Source organism: Mandrillus leucophaeus, unplaced genomic scaffold, assembly GCF_000951045.1.
Source record: "Mandrillus leucophaeus isolate KB7577 unplaced genomic scaffold, Mleu.le_1.0 Scaffold75, whole genome shotgun sequence".
Classification (NCBI taxonomy): Eukaryota; Metazoa; Chordata; class Mammalia; order Primates; family Cercopithecidae; genus Mandrillus; species Mandrillus leucophaeus.
The window spans coordinates 3,897,541-3,916,628 of record NW_012108141.1 but is presented as its reverse complement, the minus strand read 5'-3'; the positions used below and the strand labels follow the sequence as shown (position 1 = coordinate 3,916,628).

General features: G+C 35.0%; 1 protein-coding gene across 2 annotated transcripts in view; it reads left to right on the top strand.

Moving 5' to 3' along the window:
- The window catches only part of CNOT6L (CCR4-NOT transcription complex, subunit 6-like), a 61,014-nt gene that overhangs the window by 4,662 nt on the left and 37,264 nt on the right, over positions 1-19,088 (top strand). Inside the window, exons 4-6 of one of the 2 annotated variants that reach the window (XM_011966220.1) lie at positions 529-614; positions 14,014-14,109; positions 14,814-14,822. In XM_011966220.1, coding sequence (XP_011821610.1) covers positions 529-614; positions 14,014-14,109; positions 14,814-14,822 — 191 coding nt within the window. The remainder of the gene's footprint in view (positions 1-528; positions 615-14,013; positions 14,110-14,813; positions 14,823-19,088) is intronic. The other variant, XM_011966219.1, reaches the window with a different exon arrangement.

Sequence of the window (19,088 nt, the reverse complement as noted above, 5' to 3'; positions counted from 1 at the left end):
CCTGTTTCTTATTAATCTTGTTATTAATTTTTTGGTTTGTTTTCTTAGTATTTTGATATGATTAGTATTCAGTTACTTAAGGTATAGGTGATTGGCTACTAATTACAGTTTATTCCTGAAGTTTGTGTAAAAATTTGTACTTTTTTCTATTGATTAGATGGGGTTCAAGGATATCTGTTGGTTAGATAGTAAGGATATCTGTCACATTTGCATTTGACAGGCATTTTTGGTGAGAAAAAAGGGGGTAGATTTAGCCTGAGAATGATATGCAGTTCCTACACCTCCAACTTTAATGTGAGCTAGAGAATGAGTAAATCATAGAAATAGAAACATTGTTAATAGTAGTGGCAATTACACATTTCATAGTACTTTTATATTGTACAGTGTTTTTGGATGAGCACATAGAGATGTGCCTTGAATATAAACAATCACTTATAGTATGTTAGAAGGAGCGTTAATGGCAAATACAGATGTTAATAAAACTTAGTATATTAAACTAAATTTTTTTTTTTTTTTTTTTTTAAACAGGGAATTGCTTTTAAATAACAATCTGTTACGGGTTTTGCCTTATGAACTTGGTCGGCTCTTCCAGCTACAAACTCTAGGTTTGAAAGGTAAGTGACTTTTAAACAGTTTTCAGGTATTCTGATCCTTTGAAAGAGCATTTTGGTCTTTAAAAAGGTTAAGTTTTAGTATGATTTTGAGAATGTGACTACGTGTACTTTCTCTTGAAAGAAAAGTAGTTCTTTATGTATCAAATTGAACTTGAGGATTTCAATATGTGCCATCATTTTAACAAACTTGTAAGGGGAAAATTTTTTGGTTTTTATATCTTACCTTTAATTTTCTGTAAAACTGAATTTTCTTAGAAGAGATAATTTAAATTAACACTTTAAAAAAAAAAAAGTGAATGCTAGGCCGGGTGTGATGGCTCATGCCTGTAATCCCAACACTTTGGGAGGCCGAGGCGGGCGAATCATCTGAGGTCGGGAATTTGAGACCAGCCTGACCAACATGGAGAAACCTACTAAAGTCTGTACTAAAAATACAAAATTAGCCGGGTGTAGTGGTGCATGCCTATAATCCCAGCTACTTGGGAGTCAGGAAAATCACTTGAACCCAGGAGGCGGAGGTTGCGGGGAGCCAAGATCGCGCCATTGCGTTCCAGCCTGGGCAACAAGAGCAAAACTTTGTCTCAAAAAAAAAAAAAAAAAAAGGAATTACTTTACATAATAATAGTCTAAACCTCAGCCAGAATGCCTCATGTTTAGCTTTTGACTAAATAAAATAGCATTGATGTGATTATAGGAGAGAAAACGTTATAATAGTAAAATTAGCTATACCTGTTAAGTAAATTATTCTAAGTAACGTGTGTTAGTCCAAAATACATACTTCTCTATCTTTCTCAGTCAATTTGGGATGAAAGGCACACTCAATTCATAGAAACATTGAAATTTGTATAGTTTTCTCTTATGGCATAGCATATGAGAGTTTATGAATTAATAGGACCAAGTACAAATATTCTGTATTAAACATTTTCTTCTGTGCTCATGAGGAATAAACATCAGTCAAAGCCTTGTAAAATATACACTTTCATAGATTTTATTTTCCTTCTTAAAAGACTATTTTAGTTTCCATGATAATGTTCTGCCTGCATTTGCTTATGTCATATAATGGATCATTAAGAATGAAGTTTGAATAAGAATAGAAAGAATGATGATATTATTGGTTGAAATATCATATGACAATTAGGTTTCCTTATTCAGTTTCATAAATTAGACAATTATATGAATGGTTTGAATCTTGTGTTTATAGTTTCTCTGTAAGATTTTATTGATTTTTTAAAATCACATATAAAGTAGAGAGGGAGAATACTTATATCTAAAATATTTTCCTGAGGATTGAGGATTAATCCAAGGCATTTGAAATTGTACTGTTGAGACATTTCGCCTCATTTTCTTTATGCTCAATCTCATTATATAGTTGAGATAGCCATTCAGCTAGAGTTGGAGTAGGGGCAAGTCTGTTCCTCACTAGTAGCTATTTTCTTCTTCCTGATATTGATAGAAAGCATATCAATGACAAATGAATAGTTTACTTTTTTTTTTTTTTGAGATGGAGTTTCGCTTTGTTGCTCAGGCTGGAGTGCAATGGCACGATCTCGGCTCACCGCAACCTCCACCTCCCCGCAACCTCTGTCTCCCACGTTCAAATGATTCTCCTGCCCCAGCCTCCCAAGTAACTGGGATTACAGGCATGCGCTACCATGCCCGGCTAATTTTTTGTGTTTTTCAGTAGAGACGGGGCTTTCTCCATGTTGGTCAGGCTGATCTCCAACTCCCGACCTCAGGTGGTCCGCCCACCTCGGTCTCCCAAAGTGCTGGGATTACAGGCGTGAGCCACCACGCCAGGCAAGTAATTTGCTGTTGAATCCAGTGGACTTACCCTTTGTATTAGAAACATTCCTGAAAAAGCAACTGTTAGTATTTCTTACTCTTTCATGACTCTGTTTCATATTATCTCAAGTACAAGCATGTTTCCAGAAAATTTGTACTAAGTATCAACTGAATGAGTAATTTTGAATATTATCTTCTTAGTCCTTCATTCAGTTTTTCTAGTTAAAATGATAGTTTTCCAAACAATTGTCTTTGACTGGCCTTCGATTCTAGTGGCCTTTTGTCTACTGATTTACATTCTTTGAAATCTATCAAGTCAGACACCAGCTCTGCTTCACCAACTGTAACTTAGCTTTGTTTATGCCTGTGGATAAATTCTTTTTTATTAAATTTCAATTTGTTATATGGTAAGTACCTATACATAGCGCTTTTCTAAACTTCTTTGAGAGTCTATTTAGTTTTTTGTCAGTGCCACTTTCCAAGATGATCCAGAAAGCCAGATGTCTTCCTTTTAAAAAGTTTAAGATGGTAATAGCAGGAGTAGCTTTTGAAGCAATTGAAGGGATACAGTGTTGCTAATGAACGGTAGTTTTATATTCTTAGGAAGGTAAAATTTGAAATAATTTCAAAGTCAGACTTACCATATTATGGCACTTTATGTCAAAAAAAAAATGGAATGGAACATTTGAAATAGCACTGTGATATGGTTAAAAGAAACAATGAGAATGAACTGCTTCTGAGACATTTTGTCTTGAAACTGGAAGATTTTTTTTTCTCTATTTCCTTTTCTTCCTTTGAAACTCAGATACTGAAATTTTAGTAATGATTTGGGTCATGCTGGCTCAACAAGCTAATTTTTAGAAATTTTATTTTGAGATTTGAGGAGAGTGTGGAGAGTAGGTTATTTGAGGAATTAGGATAAGAAGGCCAATTTTAAAACTATAGACACGGACATGGCCAATCTAGTAAGTTGGAAGTGTTCTGTGAAGTCACTTAGAAAAATAAAAATGTATTAATTTTATGAAGAAAAGGCATAAGTAAAACCTATTCTCATACAGTTATTGTAAAAGAATTTAGAATTCATGTCCTAAGGTGTAAGGCAATAGTTTATCCTACCTGTGGGCCAACAAGTTGTCCTTGAGCAATAAAAATTGATGTCCCAGGTCATAAAAATATGTAGGACCTCACTAATTTTGAAAATTTCTAGCTTTCTTCCAAGAATTATTTGGTCTGTTTATGGACCATGTCAGTGGAAGACTTACTTTGTAAATCTGTTTTATTCTTGGAGTATAATATAAAAGAGTAATTAGCATACTTTTTAAAGAAAATAATTAAATGAATAGCTGTTCTCCTATTAGCCAATATTTTAAATACCTTTTTAAAAAAAAATGCACTGGGAAAATATAATTGTCATTTATATAGGAGACAAAATACTTATTTTATTTATTGTGTTGTATGTGAGCTTCTAAAAATCAATAAGAAAAAGAACAGTCTAGTAGAGAACATATTAATAGTTCATACCAGATGATATACAAAGAGGTCTAAAATTGGACCTGATCAGCCTTACGCATAATAATAGTACAAATTGAAATTATATTCAATTATCATTTTTCACCTATCAGATTGGGAGAATTTGAAAAATTTGACAAAATAGCCCTGTTGGTGAGATTATGGGGAAATAGCCACAGTCATACCTTGTCATTATAGATACCCTATAACTTTTATGTTTCCTGCGTTTTCTTTCACGATTACGTCTTTCTCCCAGATGTTACTACTATCCTGAATTTAGGTATTGGGGTTGTGTATGCATCCGTTAAAGGTGTTTTAACCTTTTTATGAATGGAATCCTACTGAATGTAATTTTCCATGACTTGTTTTGTTTTTTTTTGTTTTGTTTTTTTTTTTGTTTTTTTTTGAGATGGAGTCTCACTCTGTTGCCCAGGCTAGAGTGCAGTGGTGTGACCTCGGCTCACTACAAGCTCCGCCTCCCGGTTTCACACCGTTCTCCTGCCTCAGCCTCCTGAGTAGCTGAGACAACAGGCACCTGTCACCACACCCGGCTAATTTTTTTGTATTTTTAGTAGAGAGGGAGTTTCACCATGTTAACCAGGATGGTCTCGATCTCCTGACCTCATGATCCACCCGTCTCAGCCTCCCAAAGTGCTGGGATTACAGGCGTGAGCCACCGCACCCGGCCTATGACTTGGTTTTTATTCAGCATTATGTTTTTATGATTCAGCCATGTTGATGCGTACGTCTAATGACAATTCATTGTTTTACTGCTGTATTGTATTCTGATATGTGAATATACTATAATTCATTCATTCTGCTGTAGATATTTAGGTTGCTTCCATTTTTCTTCTTGGCTACTATCAGCAGTACAGCCATGAACATTCTCAAACATGTCTTCTGATATACTTCATAGGAGTGGAATTGGGATGTAGAGGTCTGTACATCCTTAGGTTTTTTAGGCAATGCCATAATGTTTTACAAAGTAGTTGTACTAAAAGATACTACTTAAAATTAATACAGTTTTCATTTTCAGTCTTTTCTCCAATACTTGATATTGTCAGATTTTTAAGTTTTGCCAGTTATTGAATATGAAATAGTTTCTAACTGTACTCTTAATTGACATTTTCCTAATTGCTGATAAGATTTTGCATTTTTTCATGTGTCTGTTGGCCATTATATTTCTTTGAAATTACTAATGATGTTTTTGCCTATTTTCTATTCGATGGTTTCTTATTGAATTGGGGGAGTTCTTTTTTCTATTTTGCATTATAAGTGTCTTCTCCCACTCCATGGCTTTTCCTTTTGTTTTCTTGTATCTTTTTAATGAATAGATTTCTAATATATATATATATATATATTAGACAGAGTTTCACTTTTGTTGCCCAGGCTGGAGTGCAATCTGTCTCTTATACACATCTAGATGTGTATAAGAGACAGGTGTGTGTGTGTGTATATATATATATATATATATTAGACAGAGTCTCGCTCTGTTACCCAGGCTGGGGTGCAGTGGCACAATCTCGGCCACTGCAACCTCTACCCCCTGGGTTCAAGCGATTCTCCTACCTCAGCTTCCCAAGTAGCTGGGATTTACAGGCGTGCATCACTATGCCTGGCTAATTTTTGTATTTTTAGTAGAGACGGGGTTTCACCATGCTGGCCAGGCTAGTCTCGAACTCCTAACCTCAGGTGATCCTCCCACCTCAGCCTCCCAAAGTGCTGGGATTACAGGTGTGAGCCACCATGCCCAGCCAGATCTGGTATTTTTAATGTAGTTGAGTTTTGAAATCTTTTCTCTTGTTTTTAGTACATTTGTGTCTTGTTAATAACAGAAATCTTACCCTTCCTAAATCAGAAATATATTTTCTTGTATCATCTTTTAAAAGTTTTGAGGTTTTGCTCTTTGCAGTTAATTCTTTAATTCATTTGTAATTGATTTTTTTTGGAGAGGGGGGACAAAGTCTCACTCTGTTGCCCGGGCTGGAGTACAATGGTGCGATCTCTGCTCACTACAACCTCTGCCTCCTGGGTTCAAGCAATTCTCCTGCCTCAGCCTCCTGAGAAGCTGGGATTACAGGCTCCCACCACCACGCCCAGCTAGTTTTTGTATTTTTAGTAGAGACGGGGTTTCACCATCTTGGTCAGGCTGGTCTCGAACTCCTGACCTTAGGTGATCTACCTGCCTCAGCCTCCCAAAGTGTTGGAATTACAGATGTGAGCCACTGTGCGTGGCTCTTGTAATTGATTTTTAAATATAGTATTGAGGGGTCTAATTTAGGGAGGAATTTAATTTTGTTTTTTTCCCTTTGAGTAACCAGTTGTCTCAACATCATTAGTGAATAGTTTTTCCTTTTCTCATTGACCAGTAAAGTCACTTTTCTTATATATTAACTATGTCTAGGTCTATTTTGGGAATTTCTATTTCTTTCCAGTAGTCAATTTGTCTAACCTTGTACCAATTAGTATATTATCTTACTTATTATGGCTTTATATTAAAACTTGGTATTTGGTTTTGAAAGTCCCCTCACATTTTTCTTTAGCAGTGTCTTGACAATTTGGGCACCATGGCTCTTCCTCATACATAAGAAACAGCTTGTTAAGTTTCATGAAAAACTCTGTTTGAACTCTGGAATTGCATTGACTCTCTGGATCTATTTAGGAAGAATTGACATCTTAATTGTATTGAATCATCCTATTCATGAATTTGGGCTCTTTGTCCATTTATTTAATATCTTCTAGTAAAATTTTATAGCTTTCTACACCAATCAAGTACATCTGTTAAACTTATTTCTAGGTACTTTATACTTTTTTTGTTTTTATTGTAAACCACAACTGTCTTTTTTACTTTTTTTTTTTTTTTTTGCGACGGAGTTTCACTCTGTTACCCAGGCTGGAGTGCAGTGGCGCAGTCTTGGCTCACTGCAACCACTGCCTCCCGGGTTCAAACGATTCTCCTGCCTCAGCTTCCTGAGTAGCTGGGATTATAGGCTCCTGCCACTACACCCAGGTAATTTTTGTGTTTTTAGTAGAGACAGAGTTTCACCATGTTGGCCAGACTGGTCTCACATTCCTGACGTCAAGTGATCTATCCTCCATTGCCTACCAAAGTGCTGGGATTACAGGTATGAGCCACCGTACCTGGCCAACTGTTTTTATTTTTTAAGGTTTTTCTTTCTCTTTTTTTCTTTTCTCACCCATTTCCTATTTGCTGTTGGACATAGAAATACAATTGGCTTTCTATTTGTTTTAAAATTAATCTTACAGTAAGCCTTCTTGGCTAAAATCTCATTCTTCTAAAAACTTACCTGCAAATTTTTTGGAGTTTTACGTTCAGTAATCATTTCATCTGAAATAATGCTTTGTTTTTTTTTTTTTTTCCCAATTCTTACATATTTAATTTCTTTTTTCTTATTTTAATGCACTGACTCTAGGATAATTCATATGATGTTGAGTAGAAGCATTAATACTGGGCGTACTTCTGTTGTTTCCAGTTTTAAAGGGAATGCTTCAGTATATGTTGGTGGCGACTATGCATTGTTTGGTTCTGGAAGTTGAGATAAATGTGTACCTATACTGGATTGTACTTTCAAATATAAGCATTTAAGGCTACCGCTTTGCCTGTTTGGCTACTTTTTTGTTGCATACACTGTTTTGATAGGAAGTGTTACATTACTGTTTTGGTCTAAGTATTTTTAATATGAGTTATAATATCTTTCTTGACTTGTCGGTTGTTTAAAATATTATTTAAAATTTCCATGTATCTGATTTTAAATTTAGTTATTTTTATTGTTAGCTTTAAAACTTAATTGCATTATAGGCTAATGAACCAGTTCTGTGACATTTGTTGATTCTTGCCCTATAGCATAGTATATGATTGGTTTTTGTAAATGTTTAACCTGTATCTGAAAAGAATTTTTTTTCTCTACTTTCTCTAAGAGTAGAGGATTCTTTAATCGTCTTGGGCACAGGATTTATTTATTTGTCCATTATTTCAGTTTGTTAGTTGTATTTCTCAGATTTCCTATGTCTTTAGAAATTTTTGACTGTTGGCTTTTTCAGTATTTTTGTTAAAATTTCCATTAAAATGAAATTGTTTATTATGTACTTCAGTCAGTTTTTGCTTTACATATCTTGGGTTTATTTTATTAAATAGTACCCACTTAATACTATTATAATCTTATGATGATAATGTCTTTTGGTGAATTGAACCCAATACTAGGTACTGAGCTTCTTCCTTATTAGGATTTTGTCTTATAGTCTGTATTTCTAATATAGCTATGCCAATTTTCTTTTCGTTAATGTTTGTCTAGTATATCTTATCCATTTACTTTCAACCTTTTGTGTGCTTACATTTAGGTATAGCTCTTATAAGTAGTATATAGCTGGACTTTGTTTTTAATCCATTCTACTCTTTGTTTTTAATGTGGGTTCAGACCAGTTGCCTCACGTAAAATTATTGATATTTTTGTTATTGCTGTCCTACCTTTTGATTCCACTGTGTGTAATTTTTTTCTGCTTTCTTGCCCTTCTAAAAGTAGGGTTTTTTTTCCATATTTTTCTTTCTGTTTACTTTCTCTTTTGAAATTGCTCTGTTCTGTTTCTAGACTCCTTGTGTTTATTCTTGAGATGGTACCTTGAATATAGTTTTTAAAAGATTAATTTTAAAGTAACTTTAAAAATTGACCTGCTATTTATATATAGTGAAATTCTTACCTCTTTAGTAAGAATTGGTGTCTAGTTCAGTGAATGTTGACAGACATGTAGTTGCATAACCAGCACCACAGTCAAGAACAGTTCCATCACTCTCCAAAATTCATTTATGCCTACTGAAGTCAATGCCTTCTTCTCTCAGCCCTTGACAACTACTTTTCCAGAATGTCATATATTGGAAAATACAGTATGTCGCCTTTTAAGTCTGGATTCTTTGGTTTAGCATAACGTGTTTGAGGTTCATTCATGTTGTGTGTATAAAACCTGTGGCACATCCATATAATGGAATATTACTTAACAGTAGAAATGAAGGAAAATGTGCTTTTTTGAAATTTTATAGTTTTGGATTTTACCTTTAGGTTGATGGTTTGTTTTAATTTTTATGTATGGCACAAAGTTTATTCTTTTGCGTATACATATCTAGTTATTGTAGTATTATTTGTTGAAAAGATTATACTTTCTACAGGGAATTTTCCTTGCAACTTTGTCAAAATTAAGTTGTCCAAATATGTGTGGATCTACTGCTAAACACACTATTCTGTCCCATTGTTCTGTGCTAATACCAAAATGTTTAATTGTAGCTCTGTGATCAGCTATGATACAGGGATTATGAGTTTCCAAACTTTGTTCATAGTTTTCAAAGTTGCATTGATATTTGTAGATGCTTTGCATTTTCATATACATTTTAGAATGAACTTAAATGATTTGTGCAAAATATCCTGCTGGAATTTGTCAGGGGATTATGTTGAATATACAGATCAGTTTGTGGATAATCAATACCTTAATCTTGAGACTTAATATTGAGTCTTTCACTCCAGTATAGCTCTTCATTTACACAGATCTTTGCTTTAGTTTCTTATAAAGTTTTGCAGTTTTCAGGGTATAGATCTTGTAAATATTTTGCTAGATTTATATCTACTTACTTGATTTTTTATGCTATTGCAAATGGTACTGCTTTTTAAATTTTCAGTTATTCATTGTATAGAATTAAATACAATTGATTTTTAGTTGTATTGGCCTTATCTCTTGTGAAGTTTGTAAATTTACTTTTTCTTGGAGCTTTTTACCAACTCTTGATCTGTGAACACAGAATTTCATTTCTTCCTTTCTGATACATATTTTAATTTCATTTTTCTTGCTTTATCACATTGGCTAGGACCTCTAGTACTATATTGACTAGACGTGACAATGGTGCATATCCTTACCTTGTTCTTGATTTTAGGGAAAATGCGTTATCTTTCACCATTAATATTAACTGTAGGTTTCTGGTAGATATCCTTTCAGGATAAATAATCTTTCCTTCTGGCTGGGTGCAGTGGCTCATGCCTGTAATCCCAGCACTTTGGAAGGCCAAGGTGGGTGGATCACAAGGTCAGGAGATTGAGACCATCCTGGCTAACACGATGAAACCCTGTCTCTACTAAATAGTAAATACAAAAATAAAAAAAAAAGCCAGACGTGGTGGCGGGCACCTGTAGTCCCAGCTACTCGGGAGACTGAGGCAGGAGGATGGCATGAACTCAGGAGGCAGAGCTTGCAGTGAGCCTAGATTGCGCCACTGCACTCCAGTCTGGGAGACAGAGCAAGACTCCATCTCATTAAAAAAAAAAAAAAATTTCTTTCCTTTTACTGTCTTTATGGCTGTCCCTTCATTGTTAATATTTATAATTTGTGTCTTTTCATTCTGTCAAAGAGAAGTTTATCAATTTTATTGCCTCTTTTTTAGAGTGTGCCACCTTTTGAATTTGGCAATTTTTAAAAAAAATTTTATTGATTTCTGCTCTTAGTTTTTGCCTGCTTTGGGTTTCATTTGTTCTTACCATTGAATTTAGAACTTTTTGTTTCTAATGTCAGCATTTCAAGCTGTAAGTTTCCCTCTAAAAAATGATTTTTCCATATCCTACAAATGTTGATAATGTCATGTTTTCATTTTAACTCAAAACATTTAATTATACTTTTATTTTTTGAGACCGGGTCTCAGTCTGTCATGCAGGCTAGAGTGCAGTGGTCTTATCATAGCTCACTGTAGCCTCTAACTCCTGCACCCAAGCAATCCTGTTCAGCCTCGTGAGTAGCTGAGACTACAGGTGCACACCACCATGCCCAGTTAAATAATTTTTTTTTTTTGTAGAGATGGGGTCTCGCCATGTTGCCCAGGCCGGTCTTGAACTCTTGGTCTCATGGAGTTCTCCCACTTTGGCCTCCCAAAGCACTGGGATTACAGGTGTGAAACACCATGCCCAGACCAATTAAAACGTTAAAAAAATCTCCTTGTGACATCCTTTTTGGCTCATGGATTATTTAGAAGTGTGATGTTTAATTTCAGAATATTTGGGAACTTTCTGGGTGTTTGTCTGTTGGTATCTAGTTTTATTTTGTTCGACCATGACTGTATGTTTTGTATGATTTTATTTCCTTTTTAATCTGTTACAGTTTATTTTCTGGCCCAGAATATGGTCTCACTTGGTGAATGTTCATGTGCACTTGGAAAGAATGCTTATTTTCGGTTTGTGAGTGGAGTATTGTGTAAATAATAGGCCAAGTTGGTTGATAGTGTTCTGTTCTTCATCCTTGCTAATTTTTTTGTGTGCTTTTTTCTGTCAATAACCATGGGAGTGTTTGAAGTCTCAATTACAATTCGTGTAACTCTTTGGAGATATTATTTTATTGTATTCTAGCTCCTGTAGTCGCTGTTGACACTTGTCATTCTCCTGTTTATTCTTTTGATAGGATTGGTTCTTTCAACAAATCTCGTTGTTTTGTTTTTTGTTTTTTGTTTTCTTTTTTTGAGGTGGAGTCTCACTCTGTTGCCCAGGCTGGAGTGCAGTGATGCAATCTCGGCTTACTGCAAGCTCTGCCTCCTGGGTTCATACCACTCTCCTGCCTCAGCCTCCTGAGTAGCTGGGACTACAGGCGCCTGCCACCATGCCCGGCTAATTTTTTGTGTTTTTAGTAGAGATGGGGTTTCACTGTGTTAACCAGGTTGGTTTCGATCTCCTGACCTCATGATCCGCCCGCCTCAGCCTCCCAAAGTGCTGGGATTACAGGCGTGCACCACCGCGCCCAGCCACAGCCCATCTCGTTTTAAAGTCTTCTGTTTGTCATTTTCTAGTTTGCACGATAATCTATTTTTAAATGAAATCCTTTCATAAACTTCTGTGTATATATTGTGCATCCTGTATCAGTTCATTTATTTAAAAAACTGGTTTTTGAAAATTTGCAGCCTTTCTTCTTCAGATACTGCCTTTTCTCACTTCTCTCTGTAATCTCTCTTTCTGGCTAGGAGTTAACTGTTTACTGTTTGCTGCAGGTGTTGATGCAGTGGTAAGGTGTGGAGGGAGAGGAAGTGCCCTATAGTCCTGTAATTGGGTCTGCTTTAGTGAGCCAGAGTTGACTATTTTCCTACTTGATGTCAAAGACTAGAGAGGGCATTTTTCTTACTCTTGGTCTGTTAAGCTTTGGGAAAACTTAGATTCTGGTAAAATAGTTTCCTTTGAATATAGTACTTATTAAGGAGAACATTAGTTTCTCCTGTCCCCTTTTGGAAGAATGAGGAGATTTTTGTCCAGTCTTTATAGTGAGAGCCTGGTAAGACTCCTGGAAGTAAAATTTAGGAAAGTGTGGGAATGCCCTAAGACTAGGCTGGAGTTTTTAACTCTCAAGCTAATCTACATGGAGCCTCCAGCAATTTGTCAGTTACAGTTTAAAGTGTTCTAGTTCTAGCTGTGGACTTCTGCTGCCAATAAGTTGTGATTCTCTGTATTTGCTTTTTTGTGTTTGGGACAGCAGTTTGTCCTATAACCTCAATTGTGAGGACAGGAATGACAGCTTTTAAAATCTTTATATGTTGGATCAGAACTTAAGTCTTGTTCTTCTTTCTAGAACTCCAATTTCATATCTTATTCTAACTTCCATATCTTTTACTGTCTTATGTTTTCTATCTTTGTGACTCTTAGTGATGCATTTTGGATAATGTTCTTTGAATCTGTTTTTCTTGATGACTGATTTTCTTTTCAGCTGTGTCTAATCTACTGCCTAACTCATTCATCAAGAGTACTTGGAGTTATGATTACATTCAGTAAAATATCCACATATGTAAAATCCAGCTTCACTAATTTTGACAAAGGTATACACCTTAATAGCCAGCACCTAAATCAAGATGTGGAGTATTTCCATCACCCTAGGAAGTTCCCTTTTCCCACTTGCAAGTCAATTAGGAACTACCAACCAGACTTCCAAAGTATTCATACCATTTACCAGTAATTGAATTGAAGTAGAAGAGTTCAAGGTATTCTGCATTCTTTGTAACATTTGGTTGGTCATTAAAAAAATTTGTTTAGGCCAGACACAGTGGCTCATACCTGTAATCCCAGCTCTTTGGGGAGGCCAAGGCGGGCGGATCAGTTGAGGCCAGGAATTCACGAGCAGCCTGGCCAACATGATGAAACCCTGTCTCTACTAAAAATACAAAAACTAGTGGCGTGATGGTGGGCGCTTGTAGTCCCCAGCTGCCTGGGAGGCTGAGGCATGAGAATCCCTTGAACCTAGAAGCTGGAGGTTGCAGTGAGCCCAGATTGTGCCAGTGCACTCCAGCCTGGGCAACAGAGTGAGACTGTCTCAAAAAAATTTGTAGCTGTGCTGGTGGGTATGTGTTGCATTGAAGGTTTGGTTGATTTGTTATTAACAGAACCTTCAGTTTTGGAAGTTCTGTGGTTTTTATTCAAATTTGAAAGCTAGACTGTTGTTGCTTGCTTGTCTTAATGAATACCTCCTTTATTTCTTAAGGGACTATAGTCTGTTACCAATAGTGTGTTCTTTGATATATGATGAATCTGTACTCTTGGTACTCACACGTTCCTAATTACTATTATAACAAAATTGTTCTCTTGTCACATGTCACTAACATATCTTGGTAACACATTTTCTTCTTACTTGAAATATATTTGTTTTTCCTATATGTGATATAAATATTCTAAGAAGACCCCTTCTTCTTTAAGATATCACTCATTCTTTCTTCTATAGGGCTGTCTTTGAGTTTGTCTGTGGTCTTAAAAGATAAATGCAGGTGTTCGAAGATTAACATAGAACCTGTAGGATTACTTCAAGGTGCCAGGTTGTGATATTACTTCAGAACTAAGATTAATATATATGCTTTTATGTATCTGTGTATATATGTTTTGGACAAGCCCAAATTTTAGAGTTTAAAGATTCTGAAGTTTTTCTTTATGACTGTTTTAAAGAGAATATTTATTTACACATGTATTTTTAAAATGTATATAATAGATTAAATACAGTAGAATTCAATTTAAGAAATTAGTATTTTATTTTGTAGTATACATTTCTGTCTTGCCTTGCAGTTATGTTTTATAGGTTTTATTTTTGTCTTCTGCTTTAGGCAATCCTTTATCACAGGATATTCTCAACTTATACCAGGACCCAGATGGAACCCGAAAGCTACTGAACTTCATGCTTGACAATCTCGCAGGTAACTGTTAGTGACAGAGCTGTAAAATAAATTCTACAGATATTATTAACCAGCTAATATATCATATGTTGCTCAAGAGCATCTGACTGTTTTTTATAATTGCTTGTGGGTTTGGAGTTCCTTCCATTATGTATCCTATGTTAGTGGAACATTCTTCTTTTCGTATACTGAATGTTTCCTATTTACCAAGCAATATGTTAGATTAGTTGCATTATTTTGTTTAAGAACCTAGGACATAGGAACTTTAACTCACAGTTTAGAGATGTAAATTTTGTGATTCAGAGACTAATTTATTTATACATAGCTAATCAGTGCCAGAGCTGTGAATCTAAGATTATCTTGCTCTTAATCACAAAGATACACAGTTTATTAGTTGTTTGAATTTGGTGCAAATTACTTGGAACTCTCACATGTTACACATTTTTAATGAATGAAATGACTAGTTTGATTCACCACACATTTGTGAAAATTTTGCAACCAGGTTTTAAATTAAGAACACCAGATTTATTTAAATACAATTTAAAGTCGTTGTATTCCAAATGGAAATTTTCTTCTGTAAGAAGACCACGCTGGACGTGGTGGCTCACACCTGTAATCCCAGCACTTTGTGTGGCCAAGGAAGGCGGATCACCTGAGGTCAGGAGTTGGAGACCAACCGCCAACATGGTGAAACCATGGTGAAACGTCTCTACTAAAAATACAAAAATTAGCCAGGCGTGGTGGTGTGTACCTGTAACTCAAGCTACTCCGGAGGCTGAGACAGGAGAATCGCTTGAACCGGGGAAGCAGAGGCTGCAGTGAGCTGAGATCACGCCACTGCACTCCAGCCTTGGTGACAGAGCGAGGCTCTGTCTCAAAATATATATATATTAAAAACAAAAGAAGAAGACTATTAGGTATTTGATTTAAAACTGTTGTGTGGTTTTTTTGTTTTTTTGTTTTTTTTTTTTTTTTTTGCTTAATCTCTGAAAATATGGGTAAAAGTATGGAGATACTACTGTATACAAATATTTTTCTTAGCATGATGTCTTTCTATAAAATACAGAATTCTGAAACAGCTAGAGAAATCATAAGTTCCAGCATAGTGGCCACCGTCACATGTTCGCTATATTCTTTTAAAATTCTCTTCATCGTAAGACGCCCTTCTTCCCCACTCCTTCACATAAAGTAAGGTTTATAATATGGTAAAACTAAATATTATCTGAAAAGTTTATGGCTAAAAAGACTAAAAGTTGATCAGTACAAATGAGCAAATTTATTATAGAAGCCTTCTTAGTAAATAATTAGGAATATGTGACAATTTAAGCTGTATACATAGCATACGTATGCTGTTTCTAACTTACTTTAAAATTAAATATCTTGGCCGGGCTTGGTGGCTCACGTCTGTAATCCCAGCACTTTGGGAGGCCAAGGTGGGCGGATCACAAGGTCAGGAGATCGAGACCATCCTGCCTTACACGGTGAAACCCCATCTCTACTAAAAATACAAAAAAGCAGCCGGGTGTGGTGGTACGTGCCCGTAGTCCCAGCCAATCGGGAGGCTGAGGCAAGAGAATCGCTTGAACCTGGGATGTGAAGGTTGCAGTGAGCCGAGATCGCGCCACTGCACTCCAGCCTGGGTGACAGAGTGAGACTCTGTCTCAAAAAAAAAAAAAAAAAAAACTCTTCTTTCTGCAGATGTAGCCAGTCAATCCAGCCATATGTGTGTGCTGTGTGTGTGTCATTTGTAAGGAGTTCTTGTATGTTTTAGATGTAAGCCTTTTGTTGGTAATATGTTGCAAATATCTGCTCCCATGCTATTATTAACTTTTTCATTCTCTTAATTTGTTTTTTGACATACAGAAAAATTTTAATGTACTCCCGTCCAATTTGTTGATATTTTCTGTTACAGTACTGCTTTTATCCTTTTTAAGAATTTTTTCATACCACAGGATCATGAATATATTCTCCTATGACATTATCTAGAAACCGTTTTTTTTTTTTTTGTTTTTTTACTTCTAATGTTTAGAATTAGGTTTTATGACTTTTCCGTATGTATTTTATATTAACTCTGAGCCTTTTATTGATTAGATTGTCCTTTCACTATTGTTTTTTAATGTCATCTTTGTCATAAATCAGGTGTCAAGGTATGTGTAGGTCTGTTTCTGGATTCTTTATTCTCTTCCGTGCATCTTTATAGCAGTGTAACAGTGTTTAATTATGGACAGCTTTATAAAAAGTCTTGAGATCCAGTAGAGTGATCCAGGAGAGTAAGTCTTTCCCCTTGACCTATTGTGAAGAATCTTGGCTAGTTCTGGCCTCTGTGTTCTTTTATCTTGTATTTTAATTAAAATTTTTAGAATGAGGTTTTAAAATCTCTCCCCTCTCCAAAATGTAGAGATTTTATTTGGGATTATATTGAATCTATGTAGATGGCTTTGGAAATAATTGATATGTTTACAACAGTGGATCCTTGTATTTGTTATGCTTTTTATAATTTCTCTCAATATTGAGTTTTAGGTTTCTGTGTAGTGGGCTTGCCCATACTGTATTACATTTATTCTAAATATTAACTTCTTAATTCTCTTAAAAATAATCATTTTAAAGATATGTCTTACTCTCTTAATGGTTGTTACTGATTAATGGAATACAATTGAGTTTTGTATATTTTTTGGTATTTGATCATCTTCCTAAACAGTTACTAAATGCCTTGCTAAAGAACATATTCAGCCACTTTGCTAAATAGTTTTTAATGCTAATGCATTTTTAATTTTAATGTATACAATTATGTCATTTGCAAGTAATGAGAGTTGTGTTACTCCATTTCTAATCCTTTTAATTTTCTTGCCAACCTACACTTATTGCGCTAGTTAGCTAAAAGTGGTGATAATGGGCATCCTTGTCTAATTTCATAATTTTTGATTAAGTATCATATTCACTGTAGTTTTTATATAGATAAACATCAGATGAAGGAAGTTTTTTTCTATTCCTAATTTGCTAGGCAAGTTTTTTTTTTTAAATATGACTAGATTTTGAATTTTATCAAATGCTTCTTTATTAAGATGAGTAGATTATTTTTATTCTTTAATATGGTATTTATATTGATGGTTTTTTTTGTATGTTATGCCACCTTTGGTATTCCTAGAATAAAGCCAACAAGGTTATGATAAATTATTATCCTTTTATACCTTAGATTCAGTTTGCTAATATTTTATTTAGTGTTTGTTTGTTTGTTTGTTTATTTATTTATTTATTTATTTATTTATTTATTTTTATGAGACAGAGTTACACTCTGTCGCCCAGGCTGGAGTGCAGTGGCGCAATCTCAACTCACTGCAATTTCCACCTGCCAGGTTCAAGTGCTTCTCCTGCCTCAGCCTCCTGTGTAGCTGGAATTACAGGCATGCCACCACCACGCCTAGCTGATTTTTATATTTTTAGTAGAAACAGGGTTTCGTCATGTTGGCCAGGCTGGTCGAACTCCTGACCTTGAGCAGTCTGCCTGCCTTGGCTTCCCAAAGTGTTCGGATTACAGGTGTGAGCCAGCATGCTCAGCCTATATAGGATTTTTTGCGTCTGTGTTTATGCATAAGATTGGTCAGTACTTCTTTTCCTTCAATGTCCTTGTCAACTTGTGATATTGAAGTTATACTGGCTTTGAAAATTTGTTTAAGTATTCCCTTATTTTCTGTTGTTTGGAAGAATTTGTTTAAGGTTGATTTTTTTTTTTTTTCTTTCTGGGTTTTTTTTTTTCTGGTAGGAAGTTTTACATTACTGATTTAATTTCTTTAATAACTATAGTACTATTCTGATTTCCATTTCTCTTTCTATGAGTTTCTGAAAGTTGTGTTTTCTGGAAATTAGCCCATTTTATCTAAATCTTCAAATTTATGAGCCGTAAGTTGTTCAGAATATTTTATGATGTCTTAGTATCCGTAGGTTGTATAGTGATGTCTTTTTTGCATTTCGGATATTAGTTTATGCAAAGTCTTGCCCAGGCATTTATTAATATTTTCTTTGAAAAGAAGAACCAACTTTTAGCTTCATTGGTCTTCTTTATTGTATGTTTTCAATATTATTAATTTATTTATCTCTTCCTTTCTTCTGGTTTCATTTGCTATTCTTTTTCTAGCTTAAGGTACACATGCCTTAATTTCCAGTCTTTTTTTCCTCAAATATTTTTATATATTTATTTATGTATAAATATTCCTCTAAAGTGGCTTTTAGGTGTATCTCACAAGCTTTAGTTTGTATTATTTTCATTATCATTCAGTTCAGCATGTTTTCTAATAGCCTTTATTTCTTCCTTGGCCTGTGAGTCATTTAGAAACTTGTTTCTTTGTTTTCAGAGTTCTTCTAGTTTTCTTTGTCTTAGGTTCCTAGCTTAATTCCATGGTGATTAGAGAACATATCCTGATTAATTTAAATTTTAAAAATATGTTATTTATTACCTCTGCAGATGATTAATTTTTGTAATTAAGTACACACTTGAAAATAATGTCTCTTCTCATTAGATGCAGTATCCTATATATTAGTTTGTTTGTTAATTATATTGTTTGAATGTGTTAGATGTACTCAATGATTACTTTGGTTTTGTTCATTACCAATAAATCCATGTCAAAATGGTAGGTTTGTCTGTCTTCTTGTAGTTATTTCAGCCTTTCTGTTACATATACTTAGGGTATATTTTCATGTGTTTTATATTCATAGCTATTCAACTTTCTGTCTTGCTGCACATTTACTTTACTGATTCCTTGTTCTTTCCTTTTTTGATGTTCCATTTCTATTTTCCTTGATATTTAGAATTTCCTTAGCTCACTGCAGCCTCCAACTCCTGGGCTGAAGTGATCCTTCTATCTCAGCCTCCCAAGTAGCTAGGGACTACAGGCCCATGTCACCGTGTCTAGCTAATTTTTAAAAATTTTTGTAGAGATGGTATCTCACTGTGTTGGCCAAGTTGGTCTTGAACTCCTGGCCTCAAGTGATCCTCCCATCTCAGCCTTCCA